Source organism: Panthera onca, chromosome F1, assembly GCF_046562875.1.
Source record: "Panthera onca isolate mPanOnc1 chromosome F1, mPanOnc1 haplotype 2, whole genome shotgun sequence".
Classification (NCBI taxonomy): domain Eukaryota; kingdom Metazoa; phylum Chordata; class Mammalia; order Carnivora; family Felidae; genus Panthera; species Panthera onca.
Genome location: NC_138355.1, coordinates 16,270,166 through 16,290,828, shown reverse-complemented (window position 1 = coordinate 16,290,828; position 20,663 = coordinate 16,270,166). Strand labels below are relative to the sequence as shown.

At 38.9% G+C, this 20,663-nt stretch overlaps 1 protein-coding gene across 1 annotated transcript in view; it reads right to left on the bottom strand.

Moving 5' to 3' along the window:
* MROH9 (maestro heat like repeat family member 9) overlaps positions 1–20,663 on the bottom strand; it is an 88,952-nt gene that overhangs the window by 29,997 nt on the left and 38,292 nt on the right. The window contains exons 8-10 of the mRNA XM_060643486.3: positions 10,416–10,551; positions 4,850–4,974; positions 2,451–2,600 (exon numbers count right to left, since the gene is read on the bottom strand). Coding sequence (XP_060499469.1) covers positions 2,451–2,600; positions 4,850–4,974; positions 10,416–10,551 — 411 coding nt within the window. The remainder of the gene's footprint in view (positions 1–2,450; positions 2,601–4,849; positions 4,975–10,415; positions 10,552–20,663) is intronic.

Genomic DNA, 20,663 nt, shown 5'->3' with positions numbered 1-20,663 from the left:
CATCTTCCTGGATGCCTGCGTTTTTTATTTGGAAATATTCCTCAGAGAGCACAAGCTGAGATGTTGGTTGACGTAAATTTACATCCCATTGCGATTGCCTCATGTACAATTCAGTTACTTATCTGTGCACAGCCCTCTACTCCAAACAAAAGAAAAAAAAAAATAAGCGAAGTGTTAAGAGTGCAGGACATTCCTTCCGCCATATATGCTCCAAGGGGAGCACGAAGCGGGAGACAATTAAACATTACTCTTCTCCATAGACATTTTTTAAAACATTTATTTATTTTTGAGAGACGGCGAGAGAGCGCACGCGCTCTCATCCCCTTTTCTCCTCATCCCGTTCCTTTCCATGCAGCGCGCCCCCTAAAACAAGCCAGCTATGTCACTGTATGCTCAAGTGTGCAGTGATGATCTGCTTTCATTCTCGAGAAACGACTTGCTGTGTTGCGGTTATTTAGAGACTGGAAACCCACATACTGCATGTGCAGTTTCAGTGGTTTCCAGGGATAATTTTAACTATGCACAATTTCCCATTATAACTGATTTTAGAACCTAGCCCTGTTTAAGATGACAATCCACTGTACTTAGTACTTGAATTGTTTGTGGGAGCTTGGGTGGAGCGATGAATTGCTGAACCCCATTTCTGTTCAGTTGCTTTTGCTTTCTCTCTGTTTAATGATTTTACTGCGGCAGAGTCTAGTTTTACACGTCTAGTTTTCTGTGGGGCTCCTCTTCCCCTCCAGGGCCTTGGTATGGCTTTATCTACCCTCTCTTTCTCACCGCATGAGAGAAGAGCTTAATTTATCAAGGAAATGACTGTCGCCCTCCAGCTTTCCCCTTGGTCCTACTTGCCTTCTGGAATGCTCCTGGATGTAGCCATGTTGGGAGTTCTATCGAAAGCTTTACTTCCCCTTTCCTGCTCGCTGATTTTGAGTATGAACTCTCAGTTTATTTTCTTTTTTCTTTTTTTCAAACATTTTCAAACATTGATTCATTTTGGAGAGACCGAGCGCCCGTGGGGGAAGGGCAGAGTGAGAGGGAGACAGAAGCCAAAGCTCTGTCAGCACAGAGCCTGACATGGGGTTTGAACCCATGAGCCATGAGGTCATGACCTGAGCCGAAGCCGGATGCTCAACCGACTGAGCCACCCAGGCTCTCAGTTTATTTTCAGTCGAATAACACCATGTGTCAGCACCAGAAACTGAGAGTTCAGCCCTCATGTCACCATCAGATCAGGGCTGGTTTCATGAGCATGTGACCTATGCATTTGACAGGGTTCCGCACTTAGAAGGTTCAGAGCTTTGCTGTCGCCCTCTCGAATATTGAAATAATTTTATTTTTGAGCTTGTGTTTTCGAAGTGAAGTCCCATGGGACCATAGAGCATGCACGTGAGCCGGGAAGTTGGTGGCTGTGGCTCCCGTGTGCAGTCCCGTTCACATGCAACGTGCACAGTCTAAGTGTACAGACTTCCAGTGGACCCGAGATGTGTAGCAGTCAGTGGGAAATCACAGTGCGTATAAGATAAGCATTCATTGAAGCCTCAACCACTTAAATGGAAAATGGTGACTCATCAATAAGCTGAAGGTAGAAGGCGTTAATAGAAAGTGTGAATGTCAGAAATGAAATACAAATAATCGAGTTAGTTTTGTGTATTGCTTCCACTCTTTTGGTGCGAATGAAAACATATTCGTGTATGAGCTGTCACTTGCATTATTTTCTTGAGTTAAACACTTCTGTGTTTTCACCTGTAAATGGCATGGCACGATGTAAAAATGGCTGGTAAAATTTGTGCTACTTTAAAATTTTAGTTTTTTTTTTTTAACTTAAAGACATTAAGTAGAAAATAAAAATGCTATGACAAATTGAGAGAAAGAGAGAGACCATGGAGGAAAGGGGGGGAAAACTTCATAGGACTGTATATATATTTTAGGTTTTCATTTAAATTCTAGTTAGTTAACATATAGTGTAATATGGGTTACAGGAGTAGAATTTAGTGACATATGATTGTATATTTAATGGCACTTTAAATAATAGCACATGTTTTGAACAGGAAGCCCCACGTTTATTTTCACTTGGCCCCACAAATCATATAGCCAGCCCTGCAGCAACCTGAGGGTCCCTGAAAACTTTCCTTAGCGGTTACGCAGGAGATTTCAGTTATATCTGCATTATTCTCCAGTTATTAATGTATTTCTTTAAAAAAGCTGATGCAAATGTGGCAAAATGTGATTATTTGGTATGATTGGCAGGTGAACATTCATGCCATTGTGTCCCACACTTTCCGTATGCTTGAAATATTTCACACAAAAAAACCCCTCATTTGATCAAAGCGACATGTTGAACAGTAACAAGAAATACACAGGAAAAGAAGTAGCATGTAACAAAGGCAACAAGAGAATAAAGTTAGAGAATCAGCTCCGTGCCCCCTACTCATGGTCAAGTGTCTTACCATGGTGACCTTATGGGCATGAGACTCCAGAGTCAGTTTCAGTATGGTTGACGCCTTGAATGCAGTTACACAATTAGGTGAAGACAGCGTCATCAGGAGGTTCCACACAAAGTCAGTCAGCAAGGACGGCATTAAAGTTTGTCCTACGCTCTGAAACCAAAAGGAGAGCCATGACCTCAGGGCTGACCAACAACAACAGGAGAAAGACCGCTGAATTCTATCATCCTGGAGAAGCTCCAGGCCCAGGGGCCGGGTACCGCTGCGTGGTTTTGGGGGGGCCTTAGGCATTTTTGCAGTTCTAGCCCTCTTCCTTCACTCAAAAATGTTAGAAATCATATTTCACAAGTGTGGTGATATTGAGATGACTAGAATTCAAGTGGAATTGCATTTATTTTTTTTTTTCTTCTGATTTTTAAAGCGGCTCAAATATTTTCATCTGGATAAGTCAGCTGTGGGGCCAGGCCAGGAAGAAATGAAAAACTATGAACCGCTTGCAAGAGGCTCAGAGGAGGCTGCCCATCCACTCATTAGCCTAATCATGGCACTCAGGGTCCCGAGTCCAGGGCACTGGATGGAGGATGGAAGGAAGTAGAAGAACTTTCTAGTAAATTCTAATTTTTTTTAATGTTTATTTATTATTGAGAAAGAGAGAGACAGATAGACAGACAGAGCATGAGCAGGGGAGGAGCAGAGAGAGGGGGAGACACAGAATCCGAAGCAGGATCCAGGCTCCGAGCTGTCAGCACACAGCCCGATGCGGGGCTCGAACCCACGAACCGTGAGATCATGACCCGAGCCGAAGTCGGTCACTCAGCCAACTGAGCCACCCAGGCGCCCCTCTAATAAATTCTAGATGCTTGGTTTCTTCATGTAAATGGATAACTTCATAGTCAACCAGGCTCGTGATTTTTGAGGTGTGGGGTGGGTGAGAATAAATGCTTGATTCTGGAAAAATGCACTATCATCTGTGTCTCTTTGGTGAAATGACTCAGTAATTCAAATTCAAATTTAAGGTGCATATTTAAGACATCTATGCAGTATTTTTGACTATGTTATGTAAGGTGTATCACTTCCACATCTCAGCTTCACACGATTCTATCCCCTCGGCCATGGGAGGAGAAGACACTGCTTCACGTATGTACTTTTTAGCAGGAACCAAAAGACTCTCCCACTTCCAGAGATGAGCTAGCCTTGAAGGGCGACCCCAGCAACTGTGCTGAGCCGTTGGCTCCATGTGTGTGGCTAGAGGGCCAGGTATTAGACAGCCCAACCTAGGCTGCAGAGCTGGGTGACCTCGCAAGTGTGTGGATAAGCCCATGTACCTTGAAGAAAGTGAGGGAGTATACAGAGCCCCATAGGTTTCCCCAGGGGTTGGGGTCAGTGTAAAAATTATTTATGCGGTACCGAGGTTTATCACTTCAACTTAAAATTTGTTTTAATAAGGTTTTTATTTTTTAGAGAGAGAGTACAAGCAGGGGAGAGGAGCTGAGGGGGAAAGAGAGAGAGAGAGAGACAGAGAGAGAGAGAGAGAGAGAGTATTAAGCAGGGTCCACGCTCAGTGTGGAGCCCAGTGTGGGACTCGATCTCACGACTTTGAGATCATGACCTGAGCCCAAATTAAGAGTTGGATGCTTAACCAATGGAACCACCCAGGGACCCCTAATAGGTGTTTTAAAACAAAATCTAAAGCAAGTTATTTTGATGTTTGCTGAGTAAATTATAATACTATTGAAAAGCCTGTTGATTGATGACTCCACTAACTTTGCTGAATAACCAGAGTTCCCCATCTTTAGTGACATATTTATTAATCAAACAAAAGAAGTATAAAACTAGAAAACACCTCATGTGCATTCTATAAGGATTACATGAAAATAATATAAATTGCTATATTCAGGAATATTAGGCATCGTTCTTACTCATTAGAGATGCAAATCATGAAAGCAAACACTCTACATATTATTTACTCTGTGCTTCACTGAACTTTAAAAACATGGAAAAATTTATTAAAAATAGAAACTGTTGAAATCAGTCGCCACTAGGGACTCCTGGGTGGCTCAGTCGGTTAAGCATCCCACTTCCGCTCAGGTCATGATCTCACTCCTGGTGGGTTCAAGCCCTGCGTCAGGCTCTGGGCTGTCTCCCAGTCTCTCTGCCCCTCCCCTGCTTACTCTCTGTCTCTCTCTCAAAAATAAATAAACATAAGAAGAAAGAAAGAAAGAAAGAAAGAAAGAAAGAAAGAAAGAGAAAAAGAGAGAAAGAGAGAGAGAGGGAGGGAGGGAGGGAAGGAGGAAGGAAGGAAGGAAGGAAGGAAGGAAGGAAGGAAGGAAGAAAGAAGTTGTCATTAAAAGTAATAATACACATGAAAGAAAAGCCATTGGATAAAGCAGGGGGTAAGTTACCTGGACAATTTTAGCTCTGTCTCGTTGCAAGACTTTGGGTACAAATTCTGTATCACAGGACGGAGACAGGAGGCAGTGATTTCCATGCTTCTCATACTTTGTAGATTTAGTTTTTTCAATGTCCTCTGTATTGAGAAAAAGAGTTTAAGGTTTTTGTTGATCATCAGTTCCTTCTATGACATTGCTGTTTCCAATTTCTCCTTTCTATCCAATTCTGGAGATATAAAGTGTTCTGAACATATCTCTCTGCTGACAGTTTGATCGCATCAGATATTATGACAGCACAGACTCAGAGTCTATAAAGTGTTTAAGTGAGGCCTCTGTGAAATATGAATGAAAGACATAGATCATTTTAATAGGTTCAGCAGATATTGAATATATTTCGGCCATCAAATGCATCATTCAGCGCCCTGGAAAAGCTGTCGCTAAGGTGGAGGGTTTCTTGATAGGAGACCAGACATGGAGGCATTTTGCAAAGAGCTGGGGAAGTCATATAGCAGGAAAGCCAGGAGCTCTCAGTGAAAGCTTCAGGTGCTGATGTCTTTAGTTCCAGAGAAGGTAACTTGTAACGATTTTTGTTTGTTTGTTAACAGCTCCATAGGGATGTAATTGACATCCAGTTTGTCTAAAATGTACAATTTGGTAAGTTTTTATATATGTATATACTCACAAAAACTGCAATAAAAAAATAAACGAAAAAAAAAACCCCTATCATATTCATTGCCTCCACCACACCTGCTCCCCTGTACCCACCCCTGATCCAAAGACATCCACAGATCTGCTTTCCGTCATTGGCTTTCTGTCAAGTGTGTACTTTCTGATCTTAGATAAGTGGATTCATATAGGATGTACTCTTCTGTTGTGTCGCATGTTGCCCTCAGCGAAATTGTTTTGTGATTCACCCAAGTGGTTATAGGTATAGGTATAGGTATAGGTTATCATTCCCGTTTTACTGATGAATACTATTCCATCGTCTGCTTACCCATTTGCCTATTGATGGACACTTGGGTTGTTTCCAGGGTTTTGGCTTTTCCAAATAAAGGTGCTATCAACATTTGTGTACATGTTTTGCTCTGGGTATCTGCTTTCATTTCTCTTGGCTAAATCCCAAGTTATGGAATGACTGGGTCATTTGGTCGATGTGTGTTTATCTTTTTAGGATAAATGGCCAAATTGTTTGCCAAAGTTGTTATACCATGTCACGCTCCCTCTGGCAACGCGAGAGTCCCAGCTGCTTCACATCTTTAATAACATATGGTATGGTCAGAGTTTCCATTTTAGACATCCTAATGAATATGTAGTGGGATCTCGGGCAGTTTTTAAGCTACACGTCTTTTATGACCAAATATTGAACATCTTTTGATGTGTGTCTTTGCCATCTGTGTCTCTTCGGGGAAATGACTCAGTAATTCAAATTCAAATTTACCATTTTTTAATTTGGTTGTCTGTTTTCTTACAGAGTTTGGAGTGTTCATTTTTAAATTCTGGGTGTGAGCCTTTTGTCAGATATGTAACTTGCAAATATTTTCTCCCAGTCTGTGGCTTATCTGTTCTCTTAGCAGTGTCTTTCAAAGAGCAGAAATACTTAATTTTTCACTTTTAAAATGTATACGTCATGCTTTTGGTGTTGTGTTTAAGACATCTTTGCCTAACCCAAGGTACAAGGACTTCTTGTTTCATAGTTTTAGTTGTATGGGTCCATTTTGAATTAACTTTTGCATTACATATAAGATATAGACCAGAGTTCTTTTCTTTGGCATAGATACATAACCAATTTTTCCAACACCATTTATCGATGTTTACTCTTTCTCCATTGAATTGCCTTTGACTCTTTATCAAAAATCATTTGACCATATATGTGCGGATCTATTTAAAAACGTTTGCACTTATGTTCTTGAGGAACGTTGGTCTGTAGTTTTTTGTTTTTGTTTTTCTTGTCATGTCTTTATGTGGTTTTGGTATCAGAATGTTGCTGGCCTCCTTGAATGATTTGGCATGTTTCCTCATTCTCACATTTCTGGGAGAATTTGGGTAGGATTGGAATACTTTCTACCTTTAAGTGTTTGCTAGAACATTACAGTCTGGAGTTTTCTTTGTAGGTATTTTTTCATTTGGTTCAAAATGCTTTCAATTTCTACTTTTATTTCTTTTTTTTGACTCATGGGTTACTTAGAAGTGGATTACCTGGTTTCCGAATATTTTGAATTTTCCAGGTATCTTTCTAGTTTTATTTCTAGGTTAATTCCATTTTGGTCAGAGAATCCATTTTGGACGAATTAAAGACTTTATACTTTCTTAAGATTTGATTCATGGCTTGAATGTGGTCTATTTTGGTAAGTTTTCTGTTTTTCCCTTGAGGAGAATGTTCGTTTTTCCATTATTGGTGGAGTGTTCTCTATATATTAATTAGGTCAAGTTGGTTCAAGTCTATATCCTTAAAAATTTTCTGTGTGATTATGAATTATTGAGAAAGAGATACTGAATTCTCTGACTATAATTGTACATCTGCTCCTTGTAGTTCTATCCTTTTTTAAAAAATTATTTTTAGAGAGAGCATGTGCACAAGCGAGTGGGGGCAGAGGGAGAGGAAGGGAAAGTGTCTCAAGCAGGCTCCCTGCTCTGCATGGAGAGTGTTGCGGGGCTCAATCTCATGACCCTGAGGTGGTGACCTGAGCTGAAATCAAGAGTCAGATGCTTAACCGACTGAGCCACCCAGGCGCCCCCTAGCTCTATCCATTTTTGTTTAATGTATTTTAATTTTTATAAATTTTTAATTTTAGGGACATACATGTTTAGCATTGTTGTCTTATTAATTAATTGACCCCTTTATCATTATGAAATGATCCTCTTTTTCCCTGGAAGCATTCTTTGCTCTGAAATATATATTTTTTGATATTGATTCAGCCACTCTAATTTCTTTTTGACTAGTGTTACTGTGCTATCTTCCAACTTTTAACTTTTATTCTATTTATGGCTTTGCATTTAAACTGGGTTTCTCATAGGGCAGCATAGAGTTGAGCCTTGCTTTTTATCCAATCTGATAATCTCCACCTTTTCACTGGAGGTGTTCAGAATATTTACATTTACTCTAGATGGCTTTAAGTCTTCACTATTTGTTTTCTATTTTTCCCATCTGTTCTTTCTATTTTTCCTCTTTTTTGTCTTCTTTTAAAGTAGTTTTTAAAACATTACATCTCAATTTGGCTTACTATATGTACCTCTTGGCTATATTATTTAGGAGGCTGCTTTAAGGTTTATATTACACATCTTTAACTTATCACAGTTTACTCGTTAAGTGACATGTCACACTCTGTTTGCAGGAACCTTAAAAAGTAATCCTACTTCCTCTTTCAAGCCTCTATTGTTGTCATATAGCTTTTACATTATTATTTTTTGCCTTGAACAGTTGATTATCATTTTAAAAGATTAAATAATGAGAAGGGGCACTTGGGTGGCTCAGTCAGTTAAGCATCCGACTTTAGCTCAGATCATGAACTCACAGTTCATGAGTTCGAGCCCCATGTCGGGCTCTGTACTGACAGCTCAGAGCCTGGAGCCCGCTTTGGATTCTGTGTCTCTCTCACTCTCTGCCCCTCTTCCCACTCATGCTCTCTCTCTCTCTCTGTCTCTCAACTAAATAAACATTAAAAATTTTTTTTAAAAATAATGAGGACAGAATATTTACCTACGTAGTTGCAACCCATTACTCTTCATTCCTTTATGCGGACCTAGATTTTCACCTGGATGTTTTTCCTTGAGGGATTTCCTTTAATATTTCTTTTAGTGCAGATCTGCTGGCAATGAATTCTAGCAGCTCTTGTATATCTAAACATGTCTTTATTTCACTTTTGTTTTTAAAAGAATTTTTGCTGGCTAAAGAATTCTAGATTGCCTTTTCCTCCCCCCTGTACATTGAGAGGCTGCTCCATTGTTTATGGCTTTTACTGATAAGAAATTTACTGTCATATTTACTTTTGTTCCTGTGAATGAAATGTGTCGTATTTTCTCTGGCCCTCTTGAAAATTACACTGTTAATTTTTGCCAGAGTGTTCTTCACCTCAGATATTATGCTTTTAATCTCCAGATTTTCAATTGAGGTCTTTTAGAAATTTTTCTATGTCTCTGCTTAACATGTTCATCTTTTTCTTGGACTCCTTAAATAATTGGAATACATTATAACAATTGTTTTAACGTCCCTTTCTACGAATTCTATCATCTGAGTCATTTCTGGGTCAGTTTTGATTCATTTCTCTCCTCATTATGTGCTGTGGTCTGATTCTTTGCAAGTGTAATAATTGTTATTGGACCCTGTGAATTTTAACTTGTTGACTGCTGGAATATTGGTATTCCTAGGAGTAGGTTTGAGCTTCATTCTGATTAACATTCAAAGTATTTGGAGATAACCTGATCTTTTTAGATCTTATTTTTAAGGTCTGTTAAGTGGCACCAAAACACAATTTAGTCTAGAGATCATTTTTTCCTTCTAATGAAACAAAACCCTTTGGGTACTCTTCCTCATTACTTGTGCATTATGAAGTTTTAAATGTTGGCTTATCGTCATAGGCACTATTCCCAGCCTTTGCGAGTTCATTGGATTTTTCTCCTTAAACATTCTCCCCTGGCCTCAGGTAGTTTCCTTCACATTCATATTCCTTTTTGCTGTTGTTGTTAAGTTTATTTACTTCTTTTGAGAGAGTGAGCATGAGTGGGGGAGGGGCAGAAAGACAGGGGGGAGAGAGAGAGAGAGAGAGAGAGAGAGAGGATACCAAGCAGGCTCTGTGTTGTCAGTGTGGAGCCCGACACAGGGCTCAAAGCCACGAACTATGAGATCATGACCTGAGCAGAAATCAACTAACTGAGCCACCCATGCATCCTCTCACATGCGTGTTCTGACCACTACATACCTGAATAAGGAGAACCCTGTGCAAATCTCTGGAGCTCTTTGTGCACTCCTCTCTGGCCCTCAGACCTGTGAGCTCTAGCTATCATGACCTCTCTGGATCCCTAATTCTGTCTCTTCTTGGTGACACCATTGGGTTGCAGTCTACAAACTTACTTTAGGTGGTAAGCTCAAGCAACTGTAGACCCCACCTCATTTGAGGCTAAATCTTTTCTCTAAGTTATTTGGAAATAGTATGATACTTTCAGGACTTGCTTTTATGCTTTGTTAGGCAGGCCACAGCAGCATTTACTGCTCGTGGCTAATTTTCCCCCACCCCTGAAGCAAGAATCTGAATATTCCATTTGATGCCCCATTAGAGGGGGAAAATATACCTCCTTTTTAAAAAAGTCCCATTGGTACCATTTCTTCTCTTTCTCCTCTTCTTCCCCACAGCCTTCCTGCCCCCAGCATTAACACCCAACACTAATCCAAGTATAGTACTTTATAGATCTTGGCATATCTTGATCATTCTAAAAAGATTATGAAAGGCGTGTTAGAAAGTGGAGCTATAGATGTTGGGGCAGGCTTTAGAAATCTACAGACATAGAGCCTTCTTGGGACCCACAAGGAGAAGTTAGGGACAATTTGTAGTACCCCTTAGAAGAGGTGGTAAATCATTCTTACCGTTCTGACACTTTGCAATGCAGAGGAGGTGATGCAAGCCCAAGGATGCTTGTTGTGTGATTGAGACGTCATTATGGCAACACAGAAGAGACAGTTCTGCTGCCAGGACACCCAGACAGGGAGCATCAACACTTGCCTAATGGGAAAAAACAAGGGAGAAAAATGCATTTTCTGTGCCTAGTCAACATCGAATGTTGGTATCCAATCCTCTAATATCTATATTGGACTAGGGTTAGAGGATGAGCTTCCAAATTACCAAACCTATGTTCAAATCTGTTACTACCTCAGTTTTCTCCTCTGTGAAACGTAGATAACAAATGCTACCTTGTAATAGTTATCGTGGGGACTATTTACGACAAAAAAGCAAGTTCTTAGCAAAGTGTTTGGAAATAATGGGAACTCAGCTAATGTTAGTTTCTATTCTGTAAATCAGGTAGCAATTTTCAGGCAGCACATTCCAGGATATTGGGGCAGAGGGAGGATATCCAAAAACTGTCATGTGCTCTTGTCTATGTATGACACACTTCAGATGCCTCTGTAAGCCACTGGAGAAATGTAACTTTTCCTCCTGGAGTTGTTCTGATTCTTCCCAAAGAAATTCATTTTTTAAAAATTCAGAGCATTTACTTTTGATGTCAAAGCTACCATCACAACCTTTGTGTATTTCTTCCTACAATGTCCTGTGACACAGGCTGTTCAAATAGTTAGATTTTCATCTTGATTGACTAGTCAAGAAGAAAGGAGAGGTGGAAGGGACATTCTGGTTTTGTGAAGGTTTGAGTACTATTACCAATTATTTTTTTAAACAAAGGGGGCTCTGTTCACATGTAGGTTTGGTAAACTAGTAGGTCTTCTTGTTTCTAAGACAGGTGATTATTTTTCTTAAATAGATGTTTCGAGGATTAGAGCAAATTTTGGTGGTAAAAGTTAAAACCAAGTCAACACTCTGGGAGGATCCCACAGCCTGTTTCTCTTTCTTTCTACTTCTCTCATATGTCTGCTTAGCCCTGCCTCTCATGTTGCTTGACCCACCCCTTTCTCTCAATCTTAAACACACACACACACACACACACACACACACACACACACACACAGTCATTTCTAAAGAGGAATGTGAAGTGAACTGGGTCATGGGTCAAGGGCATAACTGAACAAGGATACTGGGAACGATGGTCTCAGCAGAAGAAGGAGAGATAATCCTTTACTTCTGTGGATTCTTTGTAAGGCTGGCCTTGGGGTCCCTCTACTCTAGGAGTCCTATGAGTTAGGAGAATCTAGAAGCAGACAGTACAGACATTACACTGGGCTCTAGGGAGACATGTTTTCCTTCCCTGGGTGCTCTTTTCTTTGGAATTGCAGCCCAGGTTTCTTTTTCCATCTAATGGCAAGATTTTAAGAACCACCATCACACTGTGGGACTGAGTGGTACTTCTCTATCCGGCCTGATGGGGGAGTAGTCCTCTCAGCTTAGTTCACAGAAGTTGGGAACCATTTACAAGGGATTGCCCCTAAAGTCTTATTTGCCTCAAATGGCTTTTCTGATTATGCCTCCTCAAGAACTTGTGGATGTGTAATTACCAGGTGTTTTTGTAAATGAAGCTATCAGTGGTCTATCTATTCTGTTTGCCAGGTTGGGTCTGTCTAATTTCTGTCTCTATTGTAGGTGTGGCTGTTTCTAGATTGCATGGCACGTTTGAGGAGGATGGGGAACATGACAGGAGAAAGGCTCTGCACTGTGGAGCACACAGATTATGCCCTTCGGAAGTGTACCAACAACAGCTACACTCTCTCCAACACAAGACTTTGGGAACTTCCAATACAATATGGCCCTGCTTTTATAGAAAATCTATCCAAGTGCTGAAAGGAAAATAAGCATTAAGATCTGGAGAAAAAAAAAAAAAAACTTCTCAGAATCCATCCCTAAGCTGGAGTATTTCTGCTCACTTTTCTGATCCTTTCTTAGTGGATTCCTTCTTTGTAGATGCGGCCTCTCCAGTTCCTTGTCTTAACAATAATGGTAGTTTAGGTACTAAATTCCATAGGCAACCACTCCTAAGTGTTTTTAGCTGCTTCTTCTGGAGGTCACCTTTTTATCTCTAAATAATGGACTCCCATTTCTGTTCTAATATCAGTTTGGGACATTGCCTATCTATTCCTGCTGTGATAAATTAGGGGTTATCACATCTTTCTGTTTTACCACCATCCTCTCTATATAGCTTGTTACTCATTATGGCACATTACTATTTGTAGTCCTTCCCTTTTCTGTTTTCATAATATGGCAGTACTTTTATTTCTTGTTTCATAGATACAAATACCTTGTTGATCTTCTGCTTTGTGAAGTAAGTGTTTTGGAGCACTTGTATTTCCCTTCAACTTTTTTCTACCATGTCTTCTACTTTCTTACTACTTTTGCCTGTACTTTATTGTGCATTTATTTATTGTGGCAAAAAATATACATAACCTACAATTTACCATTTTAACCCTTTTAAAGTACCCAATTCAGTAGCATAAATCACATTCACAATGTGGAACAACCACCACCTCTCTCTAGCTCTAAATCTTTTTCATCACCTCAAGTGAAAACCGCTAACCAGTCAGTCTTTATTCTTTGGTAACCACAGTCCCTGTCAACCACAAAGCTGATTTCTGTCTCTGTGGATTTGCCTATTCTGCCATTTCATGTAAATTTCATAGAACATGTAGGCTTTTAGGTCTAATTTCTTTCACTTAGTGTAATGTTTTCCAGTTTTATTAATGTTGCAGTATATATCTGACCTCATTTCTCTTTTTGGCGGAGTAATATTCCATTGTATGAATATACCACATTTTATTTGTCCATTCACTTTGTTGATGGACATTTAGGTTGTTTCCACGTCTTGGCTATTGCGAATTATGCTGCAATGAACATTTGTGTATAAGTTTTTGTTTGACCAGCTCTTTCAAATTCTTTTGGGTATATACCTAGGATTGCTGGGTCATACGGTAATTGTGTATTTAACTTGTTGAAGAAACACTAAACTCTTCCCTGCATTTTTGCTTTTGCATTGTTAAGTTTATAGCATTTGATGGGATTCGATAACTTATTTGAGTTTTCTGTGATTGATCCTAAAAGCTGAAAATCAATAATGTGGTCTTATTATTATGATTAAGTAAAATTGTTTAATGCATAGGCCATTTTTACTTTAATTATATTTTCTTTTGGCATATAAATATGTTTTCTCTACCCTTTTCAAGGCTAAATTCTCACCTGTGACCTGAATTGACTCTTTATTTTGATAATCATGTTTCTCTCTTTATTTATCTTGGGCTGACTCTGGTATTTGGAGGGGTTAATCCAAATGTCTGACAAATCTTGGTTATCTAGTCATACTTACAAATGCAATGCTTCTTGGCAGAATTTATGTATGTGAGCAAGGCTCATCAACAGGTGGGCTTTGCTTTAGAGTGGTTAGGTGGGGACGCTGGGGTTACACTGAAATATTTCTGAACAATCAGGATAATTTTCTCAGGGGATTTTCTAGACATTTTGAGGAAGAAGTCCTCAAATTTTATCTGCCAGTGGACCCAGGTCCCTGTGGAATATAGTACATGTGTAAAGGGGGATGGAAGGCAATAGAGTCTTCTGTATAAACTTTCAGTGAATCCTTTCAGTTAATGCATGTATTTTCAACCCTGCTTTGCCTCTCACCCTTCGTCATTACTTGGACCTCCAAGCTCCAGCTTCTCCAGAGTTTCATAGGGCAAACTGCTTCCTAAAAAGCTGTACCCCATCCTAATGTTCACGTGCACCTGTCTTTCAGCTTCCTTTGTGAGGCTTTGTCAGTTACCATTTTCTATCTTTTCTATCATCCTGTTGACATCTAGCCCACCTAAAACTTTTTACTAATTTGACAAATTTCATCACTTCCATTTTGTGAGGACTTTAGAGGGAGAGGAGAGAAAGGCATGCAGATAATCTGTTAGCTTTGACTGGAAATCCTCCCCTCATCTTTTATTTATTTATTTATTTATTTGTTTATTTATTTATTTATTTATTTTAAAATTTAATCCCAGGTAGTTAATATACAGGGTTGGTTACATTACTTTCAGGTGTACAATGTGATTCAACACTTCCATACGCTACCCGGTGTTCATCATCACAAGTGCACTCCTTAATCTCCATCACCTATTTAACCCATGCCTCTCTCCACTTCCCCTTCGGTAACCATCAGTTCATTCTCTACAGTTAAGAGTCTGTTTCTTAGTTTGTCTCTCTCTCTCTTTTTCCCTTTGCCCATTTGTTTTGTTTCTTAAATTCCACATATGATTAAAGTCATATGGTATTTGTCCTTCTCTGACTTCTTCTATTTAGTCTTATACTCTCTAGCTCCATCTATGTCATGGCAAACAGCGTGATTTCATTCTTTTTTATGGCTGAGCAATATTTCATTGTGTGTGTGTGTGTGTGTGTGTGTGTGTGTGTGTGTGTGTGTATAGATACCACTTCTTTATCCATTCATCAGTTGATGGACATTTAGGTTGCTTCCATATCTTGGCTATGTAAATAATGCTGCTATAAACATAGGGGTGCATGTATCTCTTTGAATTAGTGTTTTTGTATTCTTGGGGTAAATACCTAGTAGTGCAATTTCTGGATCAGAGAGCAGTTCTGTTTTTAACTTTTTGAGGAATCTCCATTCTGTTTTCCACAGTGGTTGCACCAGTTCACATTCCCACCAACAGTGCCAGAGGGTTCCTTCTCCTCCACATCCTTGCCAACATGTGTTGTTTCTTATGTTTTTGATTTAGCCATTCTGAGATGTTGGAGGCGATATCTAATTGTATGAATTTACATTTCACTGATGGTAAGTGATGATGAGCATATTTTCATATGTCTGTTGGCCATCTGGAGGTCTCCTTTGGAGAAATGTCTATTTATGTCTTCTGCTCATCTTTAATTGGATTATTTGTTTTTTGGGTGTTGAGTTTTATAAGCTCTTTGTATTTTGGATACTAACTCTTTATCAGATATGTCATTTGCAAATATCTTCTCCCATTCAGTAAGTTGTTATTGTGCATGGTGTAAGAAGGGGTCAGTTTCATTTTTTGCATGTAGCTGTCCAGTTTTTCCAATACCATTTATTAAAGATACTGTTTTTTCCCCCACTCAATATTTTTTCCTGCTTTCTTGAAGATTAAGTGACCATGTAAATGTGGGTTTATTTCTGGGTTTTGTATTCTGTTCTATTGATCTATGTGTCTGTTTTTGTGCCAGTACCATAATGTTTTGATTACTACCGCTTTGTAATATAAGTTAAAGCTCAACATTGTGATCCCTCCAGCTTTGTTTTTCTCTTTCAAGATTGCTTTGGCCATTTGGGGTCTTTTGTGCTTCCGTACAAATTTTAAGATTCTTTGTTCTAGTTCCGTGAAAAATGCTGGTGGTATTTTGATAGGGATTGCATTAAATCTGTAGATTCCTTTGGGTAGTGTAGACATTTTAAAAATACTTGTTCTTCCAACCCACGAACATGGAATGTCTTTCCATTTCTTTGTGTCGTCTTCAATTTCTTTCATCAGTGTTCTATAGTTTTCAGAGTACAGGTCTTTCACCTTTTTGGTTAGGTTTATTCCTAGGTATCTTATTATTTTTGGTGCAATTATAAGTGGGATTGTTAATTTCTCTTTCTGCTGCTTCATTATAGGTGTGTAGAAATGCAAATAGATTTCTGGATATTGATTTTTTTAAATTTTTTCAATATATGAAGTTTATTGTCAGATTGGTTTCCATACAACATCTGGGTATTGATTTTGTATCCTCTGACTTCACTGAATTCGTGGATCAGTTGTAGCAGTTTTTTGGTAGAGTTTTTAGGTTTTCTCTATACAGTAACATGTCATCTGCAAGTAGTGAAAAGTTCACTTCTTCCTCATCATTTTGGGTGCCTTTTATTTCTTTCTGTTGTCTGGTTGCTGTGGGTAGTAGGACTTACTTCCAGTACCGTGTTGAATAAAAGTGGTGAGAATGGACTTCTTCCTGACCTTAAGGGAAAAGCTCTCATTTTCCCCCTATTAAAGATAATGTTAGCTGCGGGTTTTTAATACATGGCCTTTATTATGTTGAGATATGTTCCCTCTAGATGTACCTTGTTGAGGGTTTTTGTCATGAATGGACATTTTACCTTGTCGAATGCTTTTTCTGCATCTATTGAAATGATCACATGGTTCTTATCCTTTCTCTTATTGATGTGATGTATTACACTGATTAATTTGCAAATATTGAACCATTTGCATCCTGAGAATAAGTCCCACTGGATTGTAGTGAATAATTTTTTGTTAATGTATTGGTGAATTCAGTTTGCTAATATTTTGTTGAGTATTTTTGGATCTATGTTCACCAGAGATATTGGCCTGTAGTTCTCTTATTTTGTGGTTATATTTACCTCGTTTGGGTATCAGGTTAATGCTGATCTCATAGAATGAATTTGGAAGTTTTCCTTTCTCTTTTATATTTTGGAATAGTTTGTGAAGAACAGGTATTAACTTGTATTTAAATGTTTTATAGAATTTGTTTATGAAGCCATCTTCATTTTTTGGGAGTTTTTTGATTACTGATTTCATTTCTTTGCTGGCTATTGATCTGTTCAAAGTATCTATTTCTTCCTGTTTCAGTTTTGGCAGTTTATATATTTCTAGGAATTTATTCATTTCTTCTAGGTTGTCCAATTTGTTGGCATATAGTTTTTAATAATATTCTACTATAATTGTTTGTTTTTCTGTGGTGTTGGTTGTTAGTTCTCTCTCATTTGTGATTTTATTTATTTCAGTCTTTTTACTTTTTTTCATGATAAGCCTGGCTAGAGGCCTATCAATTCTATTGACCTTTTCAAAGAACCTGCTCCTGGCTTCATTGATTTATTCTACAGTGTGTGTGTTTTAGTTTCTACATTTTATTACTTATTATTCTATATTCATTTATTCCTGCTCTAATCTTTATTATTTCTTCCTTCTGCTGGTCTTAGGTTTTGTTTCTTGTTCCTTTTTCTAGCTCATTTAGGTGTAAGGTTAGGTTGTATATTTGAGGTAGGTATGTATTTCTATAAATTTCCTTCTTTTTTTTTTAATTTTTTTTAACGTTTTTATTTATTTTTGAGACAGAGAGAGACAGAGCATGAACGGGGGAGGGTCAGAGAGAGGGAGACACAGAATCTGAAACAGGCTCCAGGCTCTGAGCTGTCAGCACAGAGCCCGACGCGGGGCTCGAACTCATGGACCGCGAAATCATGACCTGAGCCGAAGTCGGCCGCTCAACCGACTGAGCCACCCAGGCGCCCCTAAATTTCCTTCTTAAAACTGCTTTTGCTGTATCTCAAAGGTTTTGAACCACTGTGTTTTCATTTTTATTTGTTTCCGTGTAATTTTTTATTTCCTCTTGTATTTCCTGGTTGACCCATTCATTGTTTAGCTGCATGTTATTGAACTTCCGTATGTTTGCGGTCTTTCTAGAATTTTCTTGTAGTTGATTTCTAGTTTCACGTGTGATGGTCAGAAAAGATCATCTTTTTTGCATTTGTTGAGACTTTTTTCCTGGCCTCATAGGTGATCTATTCTGGAGAATATTCCATGTGTACTTGAAAAGAAAGTGTATTCTGCACTTCTAGGATGGAGTGCTCTGAATATATGTTACATCCATATAGTCAAGTGTGTCATTCAAAACTACTGTGTTCTTATTGATTTTCTATTTGGATGATCTCTCCATTAATTTAAGTGGGGGTGTGAAAGTCTTTTATTGTTATTGTATCACTTTCAACTAATTCCTTTATGTTTGTTATTGTTTTATGTATTTGAGTGGTCTCATGTTGGGTGCATAAATATTTATAATTGTTGTACCATCTTGTTGAATTGTCCCTTTTATTATTTTATAGTGCCTTTCTTTGTCTCTTATTACAGTCTGTTTTAAAGTCTAGTTTGTGTGATCTAAGTTTTGATACTCTTTCTTTTGACATCCATTTGCATGATAAAAGTTTTTCCATCCCTTTGCTTTCAATCTGCACGTGTCTTTAGGACTGAAATGAGTCTCTTGTCTTTAGTTCAGTTTGTCATCCTATGTCTTTTGATTAGAGCACTTAGCCTATTTCCATTCAAAGTAATTATTGATAGATATGTATTTTCTCTGATCCTTTCTTGTCTTTCTTTTGTAGTTGGCTCATTTTCTTTAGTGATATATTTGGAATTCTTTCTCTTTATTCTTTGCATGTTTATCAGTGGTTTTTGATATATGGTTGCCATTAGTTTGTATATAACCTCTTCTGCATGTCACAGTCTATATTAAGTTGATGGTCACTTAAGTTTGAACCCATTCTTTTCTCCTCTCCTCCCCACGTTTTAGTCATATGTTGTCATATTTTGCATCTTTTTATTTTGTGACTTACTTGACTGATTTTTTTTTTTTTTTACAGAAATAGTTCTTTTTACTGCTTTTGTGTTTCCTACCTTCGTATTGTCAGTTTTGGTTTTTGCTTTCCACTCACAGAGTCCCCTTTAGTATTTCTTGCAGGGCTGGTTTAGTGGTCATGAACTCTTTTAGTTTTTGTTTGTTGGGGAAACTGTTTATCTCTCCTTCGATTTTGAATGATAGCCTTGCTGGACAGAGTTTTCTTGGCTTCAGATTTTTCTCATGCAGCACTTTGAATATATCATGAACTCCGGCCTGCCAAGTTTCTGTTGAAAAATCTCCTTCTGGCCTCATGGGTTTTCCCTTGTAACTGACTGATGCTTTTTCTCTTGCTATTTAAAACATTTTTTTCTTTATCACTGTATTTTGCCATTTTAATTTTGATATATCTTGGTGTGGATCTGCTTTTGTTGATTTTGTCGGGGAATCTCTGTGCTCCCTGGATCTGGATGTCTGTTTCCTTCTCCCCAAATTAGGGAAGTTTTCAGCTATTATTTCTTCAAATAAATTTTCTCCCCACTTTTTTCTCTCTTTTCTTCTACTGGGACCCCTACAATATGAATGTTATTATGTTTGATGGAGTCACTGAGTTCTCTAAGTCTGTTCTTGTTTTGCATAATTCTTTTTTTCTTTTTTTCAGTGTGATTGCTTTCCATTACTCTGTCTTCCAGGTCATTGATTCATTACTCTGCTTCTTCCAGTCTGCTATTCATTCCCTCAAGCATGTCTCTGATTTTATTTATTCAGCCCTCTATCTATGCTATGTAATTCTTTATCATGTGTTAATGGTCTCACTGATGCCTTCCACTCTCTCTTCAAGTCCAGCAAGTATCTTTATGATCACTACTTTAAATTTTCTATCAAGCATGTTATTTATATATCTTTTACTTAGATCTGCCTGTAACCTTGTCCTGTTCTTTCACTTGGGACAAATTCCTCTGTCTTCTCATTTTGTCTAAGTCTCTGTGCCTGCTTCTCTGTGTCAGAACAGTCAGCTATGTCTCCTGTTCTTGAAAGTAATGGCCTTATGAAGAAGAGGTCCTTAGTGCCCTATAATGTAAGCTCCCTTATTCCCCAGGGCTTGTCACTTCAGGGAGTATCTTCAATGTGTGCTGTATGTGCTCTGCTGTTGTGTCCTGGCCACTTTATCCTGCAGCTCAATTGTCTGTCTCTCTGCCTATTGTGGGAAATGTTTGATCCTTGGCTCGAATGTGACAAGTTTTAACTAGCTGTGCTCTGGTCCGCTTGTGAGATGATACCCATTGCCACCTCTACCAGAACTGAAGCCCTGCAAAACTCTTGGGACAGGAGACTCAACGTGGGCAGGGGTTTGGGCCAGCCAGTTTTCTCGGAAAGGGCACCTGCTGGGCTGGGACCAAGCAAGCATGATTGGGAAGGGTGATTCTGCTGGAGCATGGCGGCGGGGGCGGGGCTTCATGTAAGCAAATTAGGTAGTGATTGCGCTGTCCTGGTTGCTGCACATGGGTCTGTGTTAATGCTGAGGGGAAGGAGGAGGAAACGACATCTGCCAGTTCCTTTGTTCATGGAGGGGGGTTTCTGCATGAATGTTGCCTTTCCGGGGCACACTCAGAGAAGAGCAAATAACCTCCTCACTGTGTGCCCCAAGTGCTTTTCATATCACTGTTTCCATGCTGTATGTCCATAGGCTGCCTGTTTGCTTTCCCTCTAAGAGCAGCACAATGTCCTCTAAGCTCTTCTAGAGCCAAGTCTGCTGACCTTTAAAGCTCCAGGCTTTAAGCCCCAGTGATTGCAAGAACTCATGAAATTTGGCTCCTCTCACTTTCCAAGCCAAT